The 24,476-nt window shown below is 38.0% G+C and overlaps 1 protein-coding gene across 1 annotated transcript in view; it reads right to left on the minus strand.

Moving 5' to 3' along the window:
* Positions 1-596: 596 nt before the first annotated feature.
* Positions 597-24,476, minus strand: part of UBE3A (ubiquitin protein ligase E3A) — a 117,490-nt gene continuing 93,610 nt past the window's right edge. The window contains exon 13 of the mRNA XM_062205023.1: positions 597-1,712. Coding sequence (XP_062061007.1) covers positions 1,688-1,712 — 25 coding nt within the window. The 3' untranslated portion in view covers positions 597-1,687. The remainder of the gene's footprint in view (positions 1,713-24,476) is intronic.

The raw sequence follows: 24,476 nt of genomic DNA on the forward strand, positions 1-24,476 counted from the left end.
GATCCAAAACTGTACCAAATAATATTGTGTAGTTTATAAACCCATCATTGGTAATTTTGTCATAGCAGATGTAATGCACTGACTTCTTTATAACATTCTTTCATTATCATTTTAATATACATGGGATCAGTGGACTTGCCTTCTGACATTAGTAATTTGTTACTTTAAAAAAAGTCTGCAGACAAGTTATCAATTTTATTTATCTCTTCAAAGAATCACATTATGATTTCATTTACTTTATTTTCATTTGACAGTCTCAGTTTGTTTCTCTATTAACTTCTGCTTACTTTGGATTTAACTTACTTTTTTCTGATTTCCTAAGATGGTAGGTTAGGTAATTGAATATAGTTAATTCTTCTTGCCCAATGAAAGTTGTAAATTTCCCTCTAAGTACTGGTTTGAGAGTATCTCACAAATTTTGGTGACATGCATTATCATTTTCATTTAGTTACTATTGATGTTAACTTCTTCAGATTTTTTTCCTTAAAGTATGTTTTATTAGAAGTGTACCTTTTATTCCCCACATATTTGGCAATATGTAGCTATCTGATACTCATTTTAACTAACTTAATTAGTGATTTTAGTTTTTGAAAAAGTACAGAGTTCCCTCTATTCTCTCCCTTTTTTAAAAGATTTATTTATTTATTTGAAAGTCAGAGTTACACAGATAGAGGAGAGGCAGAAAGAGAGAGAGAGAGAGATTCCATCCAATGGTTCACTCCCCGATTGGCCACAACGGCCGGAGCTGTGAGGATCCGAAGCCAGGACCCAGGAGCTTCTTCCAGATCTCCCACGTAGGTGCAGGGACTCAAGGGCTTGGGCCATCCTCTAATGCTTTCTCAGGCCATAGCAGAGAGCTGGATTGGAAGTGGAACAGCCGAGACGAACCAGCACCAATATAGGATGCTGGCACTTGATTTCAGGGAGTTAACTCACTGCGCCACAGCGCTGGCCCCTCCCCTCCCTTTTTAATCCTATGTTGTCTGTTATTTCTAGTTTAATTCTATTGTGGTCTTAAGAGAAGACATTGTATGATTTCCATTCTTTTAAATGTATTATGTGTGAAAGTGATATGAATTCATTTGAAAACAGACTAACTTAATGTCCTTAGGATTTTCTTATTTTGTGTGGGATTTCGTATTAATATGTATGATACAATAACATAAAACTGTTCTCTGAGCTATAAAAGAAATATGTGATCCTTATGTTTTACAGAATGTCTGGAAGTTTTTTGCCCCAGACTGAAATACCAATATATTCCCTCATTATCTAAAGTTTTTTGAGACTTTTTGTTATTTATCTATTTTTACAATTTAATTTGGATTGATAGCAACTTTGATTACAAAGCCTCCACTTCTATGGTACTCTGTCACCATTTATGTAACTGATATCATGAATTGACCCATGCCAAAGTCCTATTTTTTTTTTTTTAATTTGTCGGAAATGACTCCCCTAACATTTCTGCTAGGGTAGGTTTATTGATAAATGGATTCGTTCAGCTTTGACTTGGGAATGTGATAGTATTTCTTCAAATAACTTTGTCTTCTAGGACTCCCATAATACCCATATTTTTTCCAATGATGGAGTTCCCATAAGTTCCCCAGACTCCATTTTTCTTCAGTTGTTTCTGTTCCATGGATTCCATAATTTGAAGGCTCATTATCAAGTTTGTAGCTTCTTTCTTCTGTCATTTCACATCTGCTGTTGAATCCCTCAAGGCAAATTTTTAAAATTCAGTTAATTTATGCACCAGGATTTATATTTGGCTCTCCTTTACTAGCATAATTTCTGCTGTGTTGCTATTCTCACTTTATTCACATTTCTCCTCATTCCTTTAGATGTTCTATTTTCCTTTAACTGAACATATTTATGACAAATGTTTTAAAGTCTTTAAGCTCAATATCTTTGCTTCCACCCACTAGTTAACTCCCCAAATGGTCACATGAGCTAGAGCTGAGCTGATCAGAAGTCAGGAGCCAGAAGCTTCTTCTGGGTCCCCCATGTGGGCACAGGGGCGAAGTCACTGGAGCCTTCTCCCACGGCTTTCTCAGGCACATCAGCAGGGAGCTGGATTGAAAATGCAACAGTGAGGACTAAAACCAGTGTCCATATGGGATGCTGGCAACACAGATAGAGGCTTAATCTACTACACCACCGCATGAGCCCCATCCTTTTCCATTTTACAACTAGCAATTTTTGTTTGAAATTAGATGTTTGAAAATGTAGCCAGCATTCCTAGTCTCTGTATACTGATGCTATGCCAGAGTAATCCTTTACTGACTGGCAGCCTAGGATTCAGCTGAGTGAAAACCTTAATGTCTTATTAGGTCTTTTCTGAGCATGCATCTTTCTTATGCCTGTGTGACTTTTTCACTTTCCCATTAAAAACTACTCCTTTTCACCGTCTGCTTTTCCTAGGTTCAACTCAGTTCCTCCTCAGAGCCATATATGGTCATTTTAGTCTCCATCCATAATTTCTCCCTCTGGGTATCTGTAAGTTTGTAGTATCATTGCAGCTTTCACCACCAGGAACTACCACCACTTTACACACCAGAGATCTGTGCTAGGTAAAACATAAACCATTCTCTCCCTCTGGTTTGAGGCATGGAATTGGGTTGCTATAGTTTCCAGACAAAGACTACACCATACCAAGGAGATGAGGCATGTGAAGTAAACAATATATAATATTTCCCACTTTACATGTAACTTTTCCTTCATTGGGCATTTGCCAGGTTGCTTTAAACTTCCATTTCCCAAAGCTCCTCCAATGCTACGTTAGCCAGTCTGGTTCTTTCCTGGTATCACCATGGGGGAAAATGGGATAGAGCTTCCTAACCCCCATTTTCCTGAATCACATTTCTGTATTCACTTTAAAGTTGTTAATACTTGATTTTGGCCCAAAATATGATCTTGTGGTTTTACATACAAGTAAAAAGAATGTATAATTCCACTGATGTATGTTCTATACATGGTTTCCTAAGGTGGATAATAATGTTGCTTACATCTTCTAAAACCTTGCAAATTTTCTTTCATTTATTCTGTTAATGACTGAAACAGATGTAGTATTAGAATCTCAAACTTTACTTGTGGATTCATCTGTTTCCTTGCAGTTCTATCAAGTTTTATATCACAAACTTTGAATATTTCTTATGAGGCATATAAACAATGTTGTTATATCCTTGTGTTAAATTAACCCCTTAGTAATAATGAAACAAATTTCTTTATCCCTTCTAATATTCTTTGCTCTTTAGTATACTTTGTTGGTATTAATGTAGGCACTCCAACACTCTTTAAATCATACTGGTATTTCTACCCTTCTAATGTATATGTGTCATTAAAGTGCATTTCTCAGATGAATATAGTCACATTTTGTGTAACCCAATCTGAAATTCTTTGAATTTTCAATGTACTTTATATATAATTTACCATCCATTATGATTATTGTTATGGCTATATTTAAATTCACCATCTTATTATTTGATTTCTATTTGTCCTTGTTTATTTTCTTTTAGGGCTTGCTTTTGGGTTGAGCATTGTGTGAGTTCCCTAGGCTGCTGTTAGCACCACAAACTCAGTGACTTAAATCATTTATTGTCTCACAATTTGGGAGTCTACTCAACTGAAATATAGTAAAATCAGGGTCATGTTCTCTTTGCAATATGTAGAGAAAATATCTCCTTGCCTCTTCTAAGTTCCAATGTATAACAGCTATCCTTGACATTCAGCAAATTACAGATGCATTATCCCAATCTTTGCTTCTATCAACCCATGGTTTTCTCTTCTGTGTGACTCTGTTCTCATCCATGAGAATTAGAGTTTATGCTAAATAAGACATACTGGAAGATGATCTATCCTAATAATCTCATTCTATTTCCAAATAAGATCCTAATGATAAGTACTGGTCCTAAAACTTCAACTTACTCTTCTAGAGGACAGAAATCAAATCATCGAAAATATTTGGTATGATTCCACATTACTTTTGATAGGTCACCCATAATTTTAATTTAGGAGGTGCTTTAGAGATTTTTTTTTACTTAATGTAACCTCCAGCTCCATCAAATTGTGACACAAATGTAATGATTTCATTGGTTTCTGGCTAAATAATATTTCATTGTGAACATTTAACACATTTTCTTAAGTCCATTCACCCACTGATAAATACCTACTTAGGTTGATTCCATATCGTGGCTATTCTGACTAGTTCTGCAATCAACATGGGAGTTTAGACATCTCTTTTATATACTGAGTTTGTTTCTTTTAGTTATATATATAGAAGGGGGATAGTAACATGGTAAATATTTTAGGGATTTTGGGGGTAGTGAACTTCCATGCTAATCTCCATAACTATTGTACTAATTTGCATTCCCACCTACAGCTTATAAGGGCTCGTTTCTTTTTCATCCTTAAGAGGTTTGTTAATTTGTGTTGTTTCGATAATACCCATTCTAACTAGAATGACATCTCATTGTAATTGTTTGTATTTGCCAGGCTAATGATAATCTCTTTTCATATGCTTATTAGCAATTTCTATTTCTTCATTTGAGAAAGTCCTCATCATATCCTTACCCATTCCTTAAACTATTTTATTGTTGTTGACTTTTTGAGGGCTTTACATATTGTGTATCAATGCTTTGCCAGGTAAATAATGGGAAAACATTTTCTTCCATTGCCTCTGCTGTGTGTTAACTTTGTTAACTGTTTCTTTTACTACACTGAAAATTCTTTATTTGTTATAGCTTCATGTATCCATTTCTGCTTTTGTCATCTCTGCTTTGGGATGATATCGCAAAAAAAAAATGATACTAATATTGATTGCATGGATTCACTGCTTGTCCCTATTGTTTCTCTTATTCCTCTAGGTGTCTATTTTTATGAGTACCATGTTGCTTGGATTATTATAGCTCTGTAGTATGTCTTGAAGTTAGGAACCAGTATGCCTCCAGCTTTTTTGATTTTGCTGTAGGTAGCTTTGGCTATTCAGAGTTCTATAAATAAAGCCATGGGTATATTCATGAGTACTGCTGAATCTAAATCACTTGGCATACTATACATATTTTAATATTAATTCTTCCAATCCATGGGCATGGCAGATATTTCTGTGTATCTTCTTCAATTACTTCCACTACCGTTCTATAGTTGTCATTGTAGAACTATTTCATATCCTAGAATAAATTTGCTACTGAATATTTTTTGCAGTATTTTAAGTAGGATTGTTTATTCCTCAGTGTTGACTTTTGGTGTAAAAAAAAAAGACTACCGATCTGTTATTTTGATTTTGTATAGATACTTTACTAAATTCATCAATTCTAAGCATCTTTTGGTAGAATTTTCAGGCTATTCTATATATAGAATAATATCTCCAAACAGGGATAATTTTTATTTTCTCCTTTCCTAGTTGTAGTCTTTTATTGGTTTCTCTTGCTAAAATTCTTAGATAAAATGCTTTGATCTCTTTCCATATTGTGAGTATGCATAATGAGGCATGTTTATGATAATGAGGCACGTTTCTTCCACATCTAAACTGTTCAGACCTATTTTGGAAACTCATGAATGAATGTTGAGTTTTACTGAATACTTTTTCTGTGTATCTTAGGGTTTTTATCCTTAATTCTGTTGAATACATTATTTCTGTTAGAAGACAGTTATCTTTAAAGAGATTTAAGAATAAAATCCATGTACCTATATATGGGTACACACATCCTGAATATGTATAGATTCATGTTTCTATGTATTGTTTTTTTTTTTCAAATAGCTGCAAGATTTTTGTCTTCTTATGCTTTGAGTTCATTCATCTTAACGTTGTGATCTTATAGGGTTCTATTTCAATCAAACTGAAAAATACTTAGAAATAGTATATTTTTTTCTGTGCCCCTTGCATAACACTGGTATTACTATGAATTAAATTGTTACATATTTCTTTATTATCTCTGTATTTCCTTTGATAGGCTTCATTACAACAACTTTTATTTCTTTGATAATCCCTAGTCTGTATTTCAAGCCTGGAAACATTTTACTCAAGGCATACAAACTTCATAAATTTCATATATACAAATTTAAGAACATAGTGATTCTTCTGTCCCTACTGTTCTTCCCACTCAGTTCTTCCACCACTCTCTCCTATTCCCATTCTTATTTTTTACAAAGATCTATTTTCAGATAACTTTTTACTTATAAGATTAGTTGTACACTAAGTAAACAGCTCAACAAATAGTATGAAAACTGCTCAATATTCAAGACAAGAGCTTTCGAAATCATCACATCTCAAAGTGACAACTTCACTTCTATAGATTACCTTTTAGATACCCTGTTAGTTACCACAGATCAGGGAGAACATATGATATTTGTCTTTTGGGACTGACTTATTTCACTAACTACAATGGTTTCCAATTGTATTCATTTTATTACAAATAATAGGATTTTATTTTTAAGATTACAGCTATGTAGTACTCCATGGTGTACATATACCATAATTTCACAATCCAGTCATTGGTTGCTGGACATCTGGATTGATTCTATACCTTAGCTATTGTGAACTGAACTGCAATAAACATTGGGATATAGACAATTCATTCATATATTGTTTTCCTTTGAGTGAATTCACAGGAGTGGGACGGTTAGGTAATATGGTAGGTTTATATTTAGATTTCTGAGGTATTTCCATACTGTCTCCCACAGTAGCTCATCTTTTTTTCCCTACATCCTCGCCAGCATTGGTTGTTTTTTTATTTCTGTATAAAAGCTATACTAACTGGGATGTGGTGAAACTTCTTTGATTTGCATTTCCCTGATGGCTAGTGATCCTGAGCATTCTATCATATGCTTCTGGGGCTCTTTATAATAAATTCTGGATAGTTGCATGGTTTGCAAATACTTTTTCCTATTCTTCTGGTTGCCTCTTCATTTTGCTGAGTTCAAAGTCTTCTCAATTTGACCTAATTCCATTTGTCAAATTTGGCTTTGATTGCCTGTACTTCTGTGATCTTCTCCAAGAAGTCTTTGTCTATGCCAATGTCTTACAGTTTCCCCAATCTTCTCTAATAATTTGGTGGTATTTTGCATCATAGAACTAGGTCCTTGATCCATTTTGAGCAGATTTTTCTATATGGTGTAAACTAGGAGTCTTTATACTTCTGCATGTGAAAATCCAGTTTTCCCAGCACCAGTTGTTGAACAGACTATCCTTGCTCCAGGGATAGATTTTAGCTCCTTTCTCAAAACATAAGTTGGTTGTAGAGGCGTGGGTTGACTTCTGGAGTTTCTATTGTTTCACTAGTCTACTCATATGTTTTTTTGGTAGTACCAGGCTGTTATGATTATAACTGCCCTGTAGTATATAGTATGTCTTGAAATTTTTTTTGTGATCCCTCAGGCTTTTTTGTTGTATAGGATTGCTTTCGCTATTTGAGGACCCTTGTATTTCCATGTGACTTTCAGCAACTTTTTTTCTAGATCAGAGAAGAATGTTCTACATATTTTGATTGGAATTGCATTGAATCTCTAAGTTGCTTTTGGTAGTTGATGATACACTGTTCTAATCCATGAACATGGAAGAATTTTTCATTTTTTGTGTCTTCTATTTCTTCAATATTTTTTAATTCTCATTGTAGAGATCTTTGACATCCTTGGTTAAATTTATGTCAAGGTATTATATTTTTCATAGCTACTGTGAATGGAACTGATCTTAGAAGTTATTTCCAGCCATGGCATTGTCTGTGTATACAAAGGCTATTGATTTTTTGTGTTGATTTTAAATCCCGCCACTTTACCAAACACTTCCATGAATTTGGATAGTTTCTTAGTGGAGTGCTTTGGATCCCCTAAATATAGAATCATGTCATCTGCAAATAGGAATGGTATGATGTTCTCCTTCCCAATTTGTTTCCCTTTGAGTTTTCTTGCCTAATAGCTCTGGCTAAAACTTCCAGGACTATATTAAATACTAATGGTGAGTGTGGGCATCGTTGTCTGCTTTAACTTAAGGGGGAATGCTTCCCACTTTTCCCCATTCAATAGGATGCAGGCTGTGGGTTTGTTGTAAATTGCCTTGAGGCAATTTGATTCTGTTGAGGAATGTTCTTTCTATACCCAATTTGCTTAAAGTTCTCATCATGAAAGGATGCTTTTTCTGCCATCTAGTGAGGTAATCACAGATTTTTATTCTTCAGTTCGTTAATATGATCACATTTATGGATTTGTGAACGTTGAACCATCCCTGCATACCAGGCAAGTCACTTGGTCTGGGTGAATTTTCGATTTGTTGTTGATCTCAACTGGCTAGCATTATGTTGGAGGATTTTTCATCTGTATTTATTAGGGAAACTGGCCTATAATTCTCATTCTTTTATCTTTTTTGTTGTTTAGGAATTAATGTGATGCTGACTTAATTGAAGGAGTTTGGGAGGACTCTCAACCCCCTTTCAATGGCTTAGAATAGCTTGAAAATTGAAATTAGTTCTTCTGTAAATGTCTGGTAAAACTCAGCCTTGCTTGTTGGTCTGGTTAGGCTTTCTATGTCTTCATGGCTCAACTTTGGTGTATTGTTTCCAGGAATGTATCCATTTCCTCTAGGCTTCCCAATCTGTTGGCATACACTTCTTTCTAGTAATTCCTGATTATGCTTATCTCTGTGGTATCTGTTGCTACATTTCCTTCTCCCTCTCTGATTTTATTGATTTGGGTCTTTTAGTTGAGCCAACAGTGTATCAATTTTGTTTACTTTTTAAAAAAAATTATTCATTTTGCAGCTCTTCTGTATTGTTTTGGTTTCAATTTTATTTCTTCTCCAATTTTAATTATTTCTTTTTTCCTACGAATTTTGCATTTGTTATTTTTCTAGGTCCTTGAGATGCATTGATAGCTCATTTATTTGGCAACTTTCCAGTATTTTCCATGTAGGCACCAACTGCTACAAACCTCCCTCCTAACACTGATTTTGCTGTATCCTGTGTGTTTTGATATGTTGTATCATCATCTTCATTCACTTCCAGAAATTTTTTGATTTCTTCTTTCATTTCTTCTGTGACCCACTGTTCAGGAACATGTGCATTGAGCATAATGGATGTGGGTTTCTTGGTTCAGGTCATAGGCAGATCTGGAGTAGACAGCATAACTTGTATGATTTCGTAAGAAGGGAGTCCCATTGGCAGTGACCCATCTGTCTGGCTTGCACACAGCCATGGTTCCTACTTGGAGCTTCAGCCACAAGACTTGCCCTCAGCCCTAGCTAAGCAGAAAAGTAGGGAAGAGGAAACTGCCAATAGCATTCTCTTGCTGGACTAGTGGAGAAAACCATCTTGTTAACATACCTGTGTTCAGCTTGAAAGAAAACTTGTGTTTTCTGTGGACAACTCATCAGGACGGCGGACTCTTCTGTGGCTATCCATAATGTATACTCCTCAGTCTTAACTTTTGTAAGCTGTCTCCGCAATAAGATTATGAGCAGACAACTTGGTACCGTACAAGGAATGCTGTTCTTGGAGTCAGGTGTCCCAGGTTTGGGTCCTAGCTCTAGCACTTTGTAATTCTGCCATGTTCTTGAATGTCTTATCATTTGGGCTACATGAATTCTGTCGACCTTTCTGAAATTCTTTATGAAATCTCAGAGCACACTGCACCTACTGCTGCCTTGGTGCTTCAGTGAATTGTCACTTGCTAGAGGAGAGCTTCAAAGACTTTGTATCTCCCCAGAGCCAGCACAGTGTCTGTCAGCAAGAATATGTAGCAGATGCTCAATGAACAGAGGTCACTTGGGCTAAATGCTGGATTTGGATATGGAGCCTGAACTGTGAAGAAAGTCTGAAAAAACCCAGAGCCCAATGGAACTGCTCCCATTGTTCCCATTGACAGTTGAGGAACTCTAGGCCTTGTGGATACGACTGACTCGACAGTCAAGTCAGTCGTAATGTAATGTAATTACATTATGTAATTATGGTAGACCTTGAAAGTGAAGGGAATACAAGGGCTGAAATGATTTTCTAACTTTAAGCAGGAGACATACAAATAAAAAAAGCCACATTATGTGAAAAGAATCCAGTGATCAAGAGAATAACCTCGTTACATCCAAACAGCCCTTTGTTCCAAGAGGAGCCGAGGTGGGGAAGCCAGACCCATCTCCTTAAAAACCCCCAGCCTCAACTGGACTGTGCACTCAGCCCTCTGCATTTCTGCTGAGCCGCCCGCCTGGCCTGGTCAGGTGTAATCTCTCCACTCAACATGTAACCTCGCTCCTTCCTCCTCCCCAGTCTCTCAGGTTCTGTCTGGAAAGGTGCCTATCTGTCCTTACAGATGTCCCTTCCCTAATAAACCTTGCTATTTTACCTCCAAAAAAAAAAAAAAAAAAAAAGAATAACCTCGTTAGGGAACTGCTGGTCATCTGTATGTCTGAGGCGGGTAGATCTGATGCTGAACTAGGGGAACAACTGGAAAGGAAGTGTCAGAAACCAAGAGTTAAAGATGTCTCCCAAGTTCCCAGTGTGGATGACTGGGAAAATAGGATAGTATTCATGGAAGTATTAACATAGGAGTAAGATGCAGTCAGTAGCCACAGAACTAAAGTAATTTCAGTTTACACTGCATGGACTTCAGGGACATAGTAAGCTGATCACATGAGCAATCACATTGCCTGGTGCTGGGCCCATTGTAGGAGCAAGTGTCATTACCATCACAATGGGACACTGCTGTTGGTATTCATGGGAAGCTTGGTGCAATTCCACATTTTTCTGGGCCCTCGTCTCTACCAAGGGATTTCTGACCCTTTACTTTTGCAATGTTACCCCTCATATAACAGTGGATTATGGGGTGGGCATTGGGCCTAGTGGTTTAACCACTGATTGGAATGCCCACATGCCCACATTCCAAATTAGAGTACCCTGGTTTGAATCTCAGCTCCATTCCTGATTCTTCCCACTAATGTGTACCCTGGGATGCAGCAGGTGATGGTTGAAGTAGTGGAGTTCCTGCAACTCATGTGGAGTCTGGATTGGGGTTCTGGCTCCAACTTTGGCATGTCACAGCCCCAGCCACTATGGGTATTTGGGAGTATGAACCAGCAGATAAGAGCTCTATTTGTCTCTCTACAACTTCCAACTTTTAAAAAATAAAATTAAAAATACAGATTTAATAGTTTAGATCCTTTACAGCTGTAAAATTGCTAGAGCACAAAGCACATTTCTAAGTGACAGCAATATTTCACATGCAGACAGTTCTTGGCTGCCAGCATCTCTTCTGATTAAATATTGGAAGGTTAGCCCTGGGAATCTTAAAACAGTGCTGGACTCCACTGACTATAAAATAAGCCAGCAGGTTTTGACCATCTAAAGGGGTCTAGCCTAGGAGATACAACCAGAAGGGGAAGGGAAATTCAACAAAGCTACAACTGGATTAATTCAACCCCTTTAAAGTTGCAATAAAACAAACTACCCAACACTACTATTATTTTCCTACTATTTAAGCAAGTATACTCTTTTCCCCAGGTTTATTATAAACACCGTTACATCTCATAGGCCAAAAGTGGTTTTGACCAGCCCCAATCCAAGCCAGTTTGTGGCAAGATTAACAATGTGGCTCTGATTGACTTAGAAATAATCTGCCTCCACCTGAAGCTGGGTGTGCTTTGGAGATCAAACCTTCAAATTACATGATAGCCATTCAGTGGAGGAAGAGTAGCCTGGATGTCTGGGGCAACATGAATTCATGAAAATTCCTTTAGATTTACATAACATTTTCTAAAGTAGAAATCATTTTTTATATCATTTGGTTTTATTAATTAAAAAATACTACCTTTACCCTGAATGCCTCCTTGGTAATGAAAGAGAGAAAGCTATCAAAACTTTGTATTTTACTCAGTAGGCTTTGACAAAGCAGTAACTCTTGAAGAGGAAGAACACGTAGAGATAGTCTATTTGCTGTCAGTTGAAGAAAAAAATATGACTTCTAGAAGTTTCAAAAGACTTAAAGAAGGTACAGCACAATTTCAGGAATGAACTACTATTCGATAGTTTGGAGGAGTACTTGGGATAGACTGGGAAAGAGCAACAAGTGACATAATAGGAATATTTGGAGGGGGAGGAGACGTAGAAAATTTGTATCTTTTTAATTTTTAAAAAATGGAAACCTAGGTAACAACCTTAAATAACAAAGTGGCTGGAATCACAAAACCCCATAAAATCCTGGTAGCACAAATGTGGCAACTTATATGAAGGTGCTCTTGTAAATGGAGCAATCATTTGGGTGATGACACAGCAAGGCAGGGAATTTAGGACTTCCACAGGCTAGCACCACCACCATCTAGGGCTCTGTGGCCCATCCTGCTGTCCTGATATCTGAGACACTGTCTAGGGTAGGTCTAACATCTAACCACACAGTCACATTTTTTTGAGTGTGGCTTCTAGAGACAGAATGTCAACAGTGGCCATGTCTTCAGCAAGGAGTCCTCACTTGTATCTTCTTCTGCCTTCTACCTTTGCCTCATTTTTTTTTTTTTTTTAATTTTCAGGAAGTTTGTTTTTAACAAAAATTCTTATACATTACAAAAGGGGACCAACTACAACAAACTGATCAGTTACATCCTTATGAGGTTCATAAGGAGACTTCATAAAACATAAAAGGGGAGTATAACAAGTTCATGGGAAAATGAAATTAAAATATTTAGTCTCGTACAAAAAAAATTAAAATTCATGCACATTCTTTTCATAATGTACATTTTTCCATGAACTTTTCAGAGATCGCCCTCATAAAAAGAATCACTTTCAGCCACCTTATTGGGATGTTTCCCTATTATCACTTTAAAATCCTGTATCTCTGTTAACTTCATTTAAAAAAACAACAACAAAAAACCCTTTCTGTTATCATCTGCCTGGGAAACATAGAACCAAACTTAAGAAACCTCCAACTGAAAATGAGAAGTAGTAGAGACATGGCAGATGGCCTTCAAGCCTGCCTCCCATTGGGGAGGGGACAGTTGTCAGGTAGAGTTAAGAAGCCAGGAAATAAGTATCTGATGACCTCTGACCTTGGGAGAAGCCCTCAGCTTCCATACTACATGTCCTGGCAACCCATAGAATTCTTAAAAACAAACATCAAGGCCCGGAATAGAACACTACATAGTGCCCATGGGTAACTAAGCACACTCACAGGTCCTCTGCTGACAGAACACTGGCTTCCAGGTCCCCACATGGGCAGAAAAATGTCAGATCCCCTGGTCCAAATGGGCATCTCATGGAGGAGCCACCAATGCAGCAACTGTCAGAACTTGTCAGAAAATTTCAGCAATCAGAGAAACAAGTACTGCCCCATATTTGGAGAAGGTATAAAGCTCATGGAAACAGAGAAGTCCTACTCAATCCTGTCCTTCAATTGGAAAGAAGATAACTTGCTGAAAAAGAAACTCAGTTTCCTGGAAACCATGAAAAAATATGAAGCCAATGCTTGGCTCATGGAGCAGAAAGCCTTTTATAAGCGATGCCACCTGAAGCTCCAAAGGTCAGAACTGGCACATGCACGACTGCTTGGTAACAAAGAGCTTGTCAAACAGCTCACCAACAAGAGCTCATTCTCCACCTACAGCACCACCTTGGTGGATGACAGTGAGGCAGCCGTGAAGGCAATCATTGAGAAAAGGGTGGAGGGGAGAAAGAATAAAATGCTCTTTAGATTTAATCTGAACAAAGACACACTCTACCCAGCTGTCCGGAGTGGGCTGCTTAAGGACTGCCAGGCAGCTTCCACTGTGATCCCAAAGGCAAACTCTAAGGAAGACGGTGGGAGCACAACTCTGAAAATGAGATCACCCTCCAAAGTAGAGAGCAAGCAGACCCTGGTTTTGTCTCTGCAAAGTCCAGAGCAGGGAGCAGCACAACAGAGAAAGTTTCCTGAGGACAGCAGCCCAGCACCACAGGAGGAAGAAGGGATCATGGACTCCTCCAGCAAGTGTGCAAGCATCGGGCAGAATAATCTCCAAGATCCTGCCATTGGCAGGGAATCAAAAGGTAAGCTTCTTAGATATATAGTCCATGGAGATACAAACGTGGAACACCCAAGAAAGAAAAGGCCAAGCCCTCGAAACAATCTCCATGGCCCAAAAGATGTACCAGTGGATCCAGCATTACTGAATCAGATTCACACCATCCTAAGGCAAGAGTCTCTTATGAATGAAAGAGCTAAGTATTTGGGAGAGACAATCAGAAGTCTCCCACAGCCCACAAATTTTGAAAACTCCATTTTCAAAAACCCCTTAGGGAAAGGGAGACAGGCAGCACTGCATGTCCCTAGAATCGGAACACATAGTGCACGAAGAGGACAGAAAACAAGTTTTTGAAGGGATTGGGAAATAAATTGGAAGCAACTCCATCACCACAAAGAACATTTTTTCTAAGACACCCCTCCTTTTTCTTCCCATTATCAACTACTTCTTAATACTTACCTATGAAAAATCTTACCCCTGATCTCAAGACTGCTCCTGAACTCAGGAGAAAATGTTTTCCTCTTCTATAAAAACACAGCAATCAAGGCAGGATTTAAAAGTAAGATATGGACCCAGGTCACGGCAGGCCCTGCAGCCCTCCGAATGAAGCCACGGAGACAAGCAGCGAGAACGGGCAGCAAAGGAAGGGTAGGCTGGGCTGGGACCAAGGCATCTTGAACTTTCCACACCAGGCTTCATCTTCATACCAAACAACAGTTTTCAAGGAGAGATATATAAGAGGAACATGACTCTGGGAAACTTTTTGGCAGTATTTCTCTTACTGTAAAAGAGAGTAAAAAACAATTTGGGGACCGTTAGCAAATTTGTTTCTTCAGTGGTGTCGGGAGAGAAAAGCAACTGGGGACAAAGATGGGGGGGGGGGGGGCCTACCTCTAATTTCTGCCTTTTTTATAATACAAACAATATAACAAATGAAACCAAATTGAATAGAGAACCAAGCAGGCCTCCCTTTCTATCGGTCATGCCCTATGTGGAGCCTGCTCATATTTAATCAAGCAAAGACAATGCCCACTTAAGGAAGCTGAAGTTAACCCGGCTTGCTACTGTGGAATGAAGTCTAAGCAGGAACAGAGGCTCTGGTTTCTTACTTTATTTATATAAATGCAATGGTCACATTGATTAGGGACAAAATACTTCACAACTTGGAAACTATGTTTTCTCATCCATAAATGAAGACTAAGAAAGATGAGCATTTAGGATATTTTTACTGCTAAACATCCACAACCCAATTACTTTGTCAAAAGGCAGACTGGACTATTGTCCTTGAGCAAAGACACTAGTCTTTTCTTTCTCCAGATGTCAGTACACATTTCAGGCTTTTTTTGTGAGGCGTAATATAAGGCAGTTAAAATGTTTTTATTGTCAATTAGGTGGTCATGAGCTAAGTATCTATGGGAAGTGGCACTTACACATTTAAATGAATTAACAGTACGACTCTTAATATTAAGTTCCACGGTGATAGAAAAAGTAACCAAAGAATTCATGCCATAAACCATATGGCTAAAAAATAACTTCACGTACATGTGAAATCAGAGGCCTCAGATGAGGCCCAACACCTATTGACATTACTGCCTCCACTTCATGTGGGTCCCATGTACATTTTATCAATTTCTTCCATGGGTTGGATACAATGGAAGCATTCAAAGCATACATATGGTTGTGAAGAGAAACAAAAAAGCCACACTAAAATGAATAATGGGATGACAAGTGTGATGTGAGGGTAGGGCTGCAGTGAAAGTAGAAACTCAGATACAGTGGGATCAAACAAAGTCGTCTTCACAAAATTAAAATTACTTAAGAAAAAAAGACCAATTTACTCACCACCTTAAGAACACTTGGAAAACAGCTGGTTTTCCTTCTATTGCTTTTCTGAAACAAACTACATTCCTAAATGCAATGTGAAGGTGGTGGCTGTCACTGCACAATGGAAGAAAGCGTAACAGCATCTGAATGCCAGAAAAATCTCCATCCAACATCACTGATTACATACAGGAATAATCCATACACTTTTTATTTGCAGTTTCTATAGAAATTTTAAGTCTAGTTGACAAATTGGCCCCTTTGTCTTTGCAATCATAATTTTATTCATGCATTCAACAAATATATACTGGAAAACAGGGAAAGAAAATGAACACTCCTACTCTTGGAGCTAGTTCTAAGGAGACATAGACAGGCACTATGAACTTTTGACATTTCAATAAACAATTTAAATTTGAAAACTATCCCCATCCTCTTAGCATGTGAAGGTGAAGAACATTTTCACTGTTTGGGTGCTGGAAGCAAACATACTGGGGGCAACTTCTAAAATGTATTGTTAGGTAACAGAACAAATTCCATTTGACAGGGCCTAAATGCACACCATCCTCCTGTGTTGAGCTGGGTTCTTCCTGCCCAATCTCAGCTGAAGTACTTGGAGGTTACCTTCCTGCTGTAGGTGGCTCTCTCTGGGTCAAGGGTATTTCTTCCAACTGCCTCAAGAAAGATCTCACTACTGACCCCACTACTACTGGGAAGTGGAATTCAGCAGTGTCAGGCATAGTGATAGGGCCTAAAAGGGAAATAACCCAAGGATGATTTTGGGGACAAGAGGAATTAAGCTTATTTTGCTGCAACAAGAAAACCTGAAATTCATGCATAATTTTTTTTCATAAGACATTTTCCATCAACTTCTTGAAGACCCCTTACATACACCCTCCTTAATAGCTAAAGTGAAAGTTCAGATTCAAGGATGAGTGTTAAGCCAGCAGTATGCAGACAGTATGGAGGTGGGTGGGAAGTTTCTGAGACACTGTAATTGTGTGGCTCCACAAAGCACACTTACATTTGGCTCTAGGCAGCAGTTATGCCCATGAATAAGACAGAGGCCCTGTCCACAAGGAACTTAGTCTAGTGCAGCAGACAAAAAGTCGCAAGCCAACTAATCTGTGTAACTCTAACATTTCCAAGGATTTCCTTGACCTTCTCTCCTCCCTTTAATCCTTCTCCCTAGTGATAATGTTCCCGTCAAAGGGTTCAGCTATGATTTACAAACCAGAGTCATAAACTTTCTATCTTCTTTGTAGGCTTCTCTCTAGACAAATTTGGAACTGCTTCAGGACAGTTCACTTTGGCTATTTCAGACACTTCAACTAAATCATGACCCAACAGGATTAATTCCACAACCCTCTCATCCCACTCTCCCAAGCCTGCTCCTCTGTTATATAAACTCAACATCATAACTACCCATCTGACCACCCAAATGGGAAATCTGTACTCATCTTTGATTCTTCTCTTGGCCAAGACTGGATGACTATGAAGTTTACAAGTTCCAGTCCCTAACATGTCTTGGACTGTCTCCTTCCTTCTATACTAAAGTGGATCTGCCTTTCTAGATTTAACACAATAATTTCCTCACTTTGAAGTGCACATGGCCACTTACGTTCTTCTAGTTTATTATCTGATAATGCTTTTGCTTCTCAGTCTGTAAAATAAATTCCAAAGTCCTTGGCATGATCTACAAGAACTTCTAATCATTCGGATTCTTTCTAGTCTGATACTCAGGTAGTCTGACACTAAGGTTCAATGAATTGTCTACCTGACTACTATATACCTCCTCATGTGTTGTTTTAGTTACATTCATCACCTATCTGAAGTTTTTTAACCCAAATTCTTAGTCCAAATTGTACTTTTACATAGTTTTATAACCTTTAGTGGATTGCACATGTCTGGCTCAATCTGCCTGAAAGATTCCTTATTTAAATGAAGCAGTTTTGAGTCACTCCAACACTCTGGAAAATTGAATTCAACAAGCATTTTGCCCTGGTAATGGTAATGAAAACATTTCATACTTCGCTGGAATAGGATCATAAATATCATAATCCTAAGTGTCTTTTAAATCCTTTCCATTGGTCTGGTTTACTGAATCATGAAAACTGTGATGGTGGTAGAAGAAGTCTACAGACAACACAACTTTTTTTCCATTTGGAAGCCTGCTCCATGGATTTTCCTAGGGATGAAACCTCAGACCATATAGCTTTCCTGATCACTTTCAGGCAATAAAGGACCCTTTTCTGGATATTAAAGAGCCCATACAAGTGAAACATCAAAACGCCAAACTATCTTTAAAGCATAACTTTACCCCTGCTCAGGCCTGCCTTTGCATGGGAAACCTGAAAAAACAAGCGTGGGTAACTTGTTTCTTTTCTCATTCCCCTGTATCTCCTTTTCCATTCTAAGGTTATTTCTGGCCCTTCTGAAGGGAACAGAATTAGAAAAAAAAAAAAAAAATCCTTCCTTATCCAGTTACTATAGTGTCTTGGTATTGGACACAAGGGGTTAGTAACTTTTTTCCATGGAATACTTGCTGCTGAAAACCATAATCAAAATTCTCTGGCGTGGCTGGCCATTTCCAGCCTCTCGTCCCAACAGCCTCTACTCTGGATAGCACTCAGCTGCTGGTAGCCAGCTTCTAGAAAGCCCACATGAGAAGGGTGTACTTCAAGATGGTTCACAGTCCATCTCTTATGGCAACCAGCTGTGGCCACAGGAAGCATACACCAAATACCTTCATTGCTGGAAGTGCCCTTTATTCAGCTGCCAGAGGCCACTGCAGACATGGCTTACTTTGGGACCTTTTCCACAAACTACCACTCCTCATAGCCCAAGATCTAAAAATCATACACCAAGGTCTCAAAGTTCATTTGAAACAAACCTCACTGTGTTTGAAGACAGGGGAAGTTCCCAACTCACTGTATGAGGACCAACATTACCCTGATTTCAAAACTAGGTAAAGAAATAACAAGAAAATCACAGACCAATATCCTTTATGAATATAGATGCAAATATTCTAAACAAAATACCAGCAAACCAAATCCAGCAGCATAGAAAATGGTTTATATAGCATGGACAAGTGAGATTATTCCAGGAATGTAGATTGGTTCAATATACAAAAATCCATCAATGTTATACAACATATCAATAAAGGACAAAAACTACATGACAACCTTAATAGATACAGAAGCATTTGACAAAGTCCAATACCCTTGTTGATAAAAACACTCAACAAACTAGGAACAGATAGGAATTTCCTCAGCTTGAAGCATCTAAGAAAAACCCACAACTAACATCATACTTAATGGTGAAAGACTGAATGCTTTCCCCCTACAATCAGGAACAAGTAAAAGATGGCTGCTCTTGCCACTTCTATTTAATATTTTACTGGAGGTGCTAGCCAGGGCACTTGGGCAAGAAAATAAAAAGAATCCAGATTGGAAAGAAAGAAGTATTTCTATTCACAGATGCATGATCTTGTATATAGAAAATCCTAAGCAATTAAAAAAAAAAAGTATTAGAATAAATGACTTCAGAAAAGCTACAGTATACAAGATCAGCATACAAAATCCTTTGTATTTCTAGACATTAGCAATCAATAATTCAAAAACGAGAATTAGGAAACAATTGTTTGCAATAACACTAAAAAGAATAAAATAGGGAAAAAATTAACCAACGAGGTAAAGATTTTTACACTGAAATCTGTAAAACATCACTGAAGGAAACTAAAGACCAAAACAATGGAAAGACATTCTATGTTGCGGGAACTGAAAAACTTAATACTGTTAAAATAACATCCCTCAAATTGGCGCACAGATTCAACACAATCACTATAAAAAATTCCAGCTGCCTGTTTTACAGAAATTGACAAGCTGATCCAAAATTCATATGGAATGCAAGGGACCTAAACAGACAAAATGACTTTGAAAAAGAACAAAGTTGAAGGACTCACACATTCTAAATCCCATTAAAAGCTACAATAATCAAGACAGTGCAGTACTGGAATAAGATACACATATAGAACAATGGAATAAAATTGAGTTCAAAAATAAAATTTTATATATTTACAGTCAACTTTTGTCATGGATGCCAAGACCATTCATAGGGGAAATGTCTTTTTGACAACTGGCTTCGACAAACTAGATATTCACATACCAAAGAATGAAGTTGAACCCCTATATGCACCAAATACAAAAATGGACCAAAGACCTAAAAATAAATGATGCTTGAAACAAGCACAAATCTTCATGACTTGGAATAGGCAATGGTTCCTTAGATATGACAGCAAAGCACCAAGCAGCAACAGGAAAAACAGGTGATTTGGACATCAAATTAAAGTTTTGTGCTTCAAAGGAAACTCAAGAAATGAAAATACCACCCACAGAATGGGGGAAAAATTGCAAATTATTTACCTGGTAAGGGACTTGTAATCCAGATATTTTTTAAAACCAGTAATAAAAAGACAACTGAATTCTTAAAAATAGACGAAGGATCTCAACAGACATTTCACCAAAGATATACAATGACAGATAAGCACATAAAAGATGCTCAACATCATTAGTCATTAGGGAAATACAAACCAAAACCATGACATCCCACTTCACCCAACTAAGATAGCTAGAATCACAATGAGATAAATGTTTTGGCAAGGATGGGGAGAAATTGGAACTTATATACTGCTGGTAGCAATGTAAAATAATGTAGCCATTTGGGATAAGTTTGGCAGTTCCTCAAAGGGCTGAACATAAAGTTACAATATGACCCAGCAATTCCACTTCCAGGTATATAACCTTAAGAAATGAAAACTCAGGTCCACATAAAAACTCATACACAAATGTTCATAGTTGTAGTATTAAAATGGAAACACAAGCATCCATCAACAAATGTATCAACAAAAAATTTGGTATGTCAATACAATGACATTCAGCCACAAAAAGAAATGAAGCACTGATACATGCTACAAAATCAATGTACCTTGAAAGCATAATTCTAAGTGGGGCAAAAAGACACAAAAGGCCACATATTGCATGATTCCATTGATATGAAAATGTCCAAGACAGGCAAATCCATATACCCATATACAGAATGTAGATTAGTGGTTGTCAGGGGCTAGTAAGCAGCAGTCACTCCTAATTTGTGCACATTTCTTTCTGCAGTGATGAAAATGCTCTGGAATTACATGGTAATGACTGCACAATACTGACTATACTAAGAACTACTAATTGTACATTTTAAAAAGGGTTACTTTTTATGGTATGATTACATCTTAAAGATCAGGGAAAACATTCTTCTTCCATTTTGAGGTGGATGAAGGAGATTCAATTCCTGCAACCTCTCAATAAAGACTCTCCCCTTTATTTCTTAATGTTGGGAGAATCCATTTCAGTCTCTCCAGGATGTCTTGCAAGATGTTATCTAGCATCTGTATTTCAATTTCATTGAATCCTGACAACCAGTGATAAGGTACGATTGGGTATAATTTAAGCCATAGGAATGGCAGGGCCAGGACTCAGTTATCAGACTCCAAAGGTTTCACCCTCAAACACTATGCTATTTACCAGGCAAATCCCATTCCATTTCCTATTGGCTTTCAGTGGACTGGATAATGATAATTATTCCAGGTGCTGTTTGGCTGAACCTAGGAATCTCAATTTGAGTTTTGGCAACAAGAAGATATTAAATGGGCAAAGGTTCAGCCCTGTTTAATGGCTTTGTGGCTTGGGCAAGGGGCATGCATAGGCCATAGGGAACCATTCCATAAAGACTAACGATCGTATCATATAAACAACGTTCTTGATGTGCACTGTAATTTAGGTCCAGTGAGAACCTAACAGGGTTACAGTTAGAAAGTATGAGAAAATGTTAAGTGTGGCTCTCACATAAAGCAGGCATTCATCATGAGTAGTGCTTGATGTAGCAGGGAAAGCAGCGTTTGGCTGAGAATTGCTCCTTGACAGATTTGAGTCACTGGCAACAGTATAAGATGGAACCCATATCCCCTGGGTGATACAGGATGAGAATTGTTACAGAGAAGGCGAGTTATCCGAGTTTGTTGCCAGAGCACATCAGAAATGTAGGATGGGGAAAATCATGCCAAAATCTTGCTCTCGGGGACTCAGACCTTTTCATCCCTTGTATTGATCTTCCTTTCTACAGCTTGAAAGGACAGGGATTCCACTTCCTCAGGAAGAATATTCTTAATTACTAAATATTAAGTCAAAATAAAAGCCTCTGTGTGGGGGTGGAGGGACAGAGACTGACTTTAGTGAAAATCAGCAAGCTTCACTGAACATTTTAATGCAGGGAGGTCATTTTCAATTACTGAGTAGTAAGAGGTAACTTGGGAAGGGATGTGAGGGGATAGAGCCAAACTTTGTTAAAAGTCATTTATGCATCTACTATGTGTGTAAGAGGCAGAAATGTTAAAAAAAAATCCTGTGTTCAAATAAAAAATATGCCCCACCATGCTGTGCTATCATGGATGTGTAGGCTGCTCTGAGTTTTTGGAGGCACTTTGGGGGTCAATAAGTCTTTACTGGCAAAGTGCTTTTGAAATTTGGTCTTAAGGGGGAATCTAAGAAATACAAGATAAGCACGAGTGAAGATGCTAGGTAAGATGCCTTAGGAATAGAAGGCAAATTGGAAAGGTAGATAAAGAGCATTGAAAGCCAGAATTGCAGAGTGAGTCTTGGGGTAGGGGTTATTAATAGCAGCAAAACTGTACTTCAGCAGAATGGAAAAGAACCAGAGAAGGAGGTGGGAAGAGTCAGGCAGTGAAGTTATCAACCAAGAGCATCCAGATGTGTCAGAAGGTCAGGGCTTTAAGTATACTGAAGGAGGAACAATAAAGATTTGAGGGGAAAGGATCAATACCTGTGATAGTTAAAGAACAACATTTTGATGAGGGAAAGGTGACACCTTTAAGGAAGAAGCAAAGAATGGTTAGCAGAGATGTAAGGTAACAGCTTCATTTTCAGGTAGATTTACTTTGAGGTGCCAGAAGGACATCCTGGAGATAGAAGTCTGAGCAAGAAACAGAGAAATCAGGGTTTTTGGGAGTTACTGACGTTGACAAGGGACACATGGGCAAGTTCACACATGAACTTTATGCAGAACTGGGGAAGATCCACCTAAGATCTGTATACCTTGGGATGGAAAAAGGAGTGCATGTATAGGATGTCATCAAAGGTTAAGGACAGGGGGCCAGCGCCATGGCTCACTAGGTTAATCCTCCGCCTGCAGAGCCCGCACCTCATATGGGCGCCGGGATCTAGTCCCGGTTGCTCCTCTTCCAGTCCAGCTCTCTTGCTATGGCCCAAGTGCTTGGGCTCCTGCACCCACATGGGAGACAGGGCGAAAGCAGCTGGTTCCTGGCTTCGGATCAGCATAGCTCCAGCCATGGTGGCCATTTTGGGGGGTGAACCAACAGAAGGAAGACCTTTCTGTCTAACTCTGTCAAAAGAAAAAGAAAAACTAAAGAAAAAAAAAAAAGGTTAAGAGTTAAGGATAGGAGTTTCTGATTGTGTGATTATGAGATTGTTTGAGGAATGCATCTTCAGAGAAATACCACTGGATGAGCAACCTTTCATACAATGAAATCCACCCACATGTGCATCAAAATATTTTTGTGGTAATCGTGAATAAATGCCAACCCTCTGATCTGAACAGGGAGGGGAGGAAAAAGCTTGATCTCAAAACTTAATACCCTCCCTCCTCTCCAGGAAATTCTTTACACCCTAACAGGGTGAGTAAAAGGAGGCAAGACAAAAAAGGGAACAGGTAGAAGCTGTGTTGATTCTTTGGTGATCCAGAGAAGGTTGGAGAAAGTCCTTAGGCTGATGAAAGGTCAGAAAACATATTTTTGAGTTAAGCAGACAGGCAATCAAGATTACAGATAGAGTAGCCATGGGAAGACACTTCTTCCTCTGACAAATAACATGAATTCTCGAAAAAAATTCCTGAAAGGGGCATGAAATCCCAGCATAGCCATGTTTTTATGGCAACAGGGTGTGATGCTACCCAGGTATATTTGTTAGGTTGGCTGTGGAAGAATGAATGAGTAGCATCAACACATTCTCGATTTGAATCCTCATTTTTCTTTATATATATATATATATATATATATATATATATATATATATATATATATATAAATCTGTACAAAAGCTTGTATCTCAAAGCTAAAGATACTGTAAGTGGATTTTATCATACATTAATCACAGCCCAAGGAAGCAGAATACAGAGTAAGGGACACCAAACTTATATACTGGAGCTGCCAGGCTTCAGAAAAAGTATAGCCACAGCTGTGCTTTAATGTTTCATGTAGGACTATTCTGTAATAACATAAGGGAAAAGAAAGTTTATGGTAAATTTTATCCCCCAGAGCTTCCAGTACACTGTGGGCTGATTCAAAGAAAATCAAAATATATAACGGAATTTCTAAGCAAAAAAGTACTTTTATAACATATTTGGGGTACAGGGTATACCCATCATACTAGACTACAGTCAAATTTCTTACTTCTCTCTTAAGATATTTAGTGACATTTAGTGAATTGAAAAGGCAGTAATGGTAAGAGAGGTGATAACATGCTCAAGATAACTATCATTAAGCAAGTGGGAACTACTAGTCTACAACCAGTGATTACTCTTAATAAAATTTTAAGGATAGTTGGCTCTTTGTTAAAAG

Source organism: Lepus europaeus, chromosome 11 (genome assembly GCF_033115175.1).
Source record: "Lepus europaeus isolate LE1 chromosome 11, mLepTim1.pri, whole genome shotgun sequence".
NCBI lineage: Eukaryota > Metazoa > Chordata > Mammalia > Lagomorpha > Leporidae > Lepus > Lepus europaeus.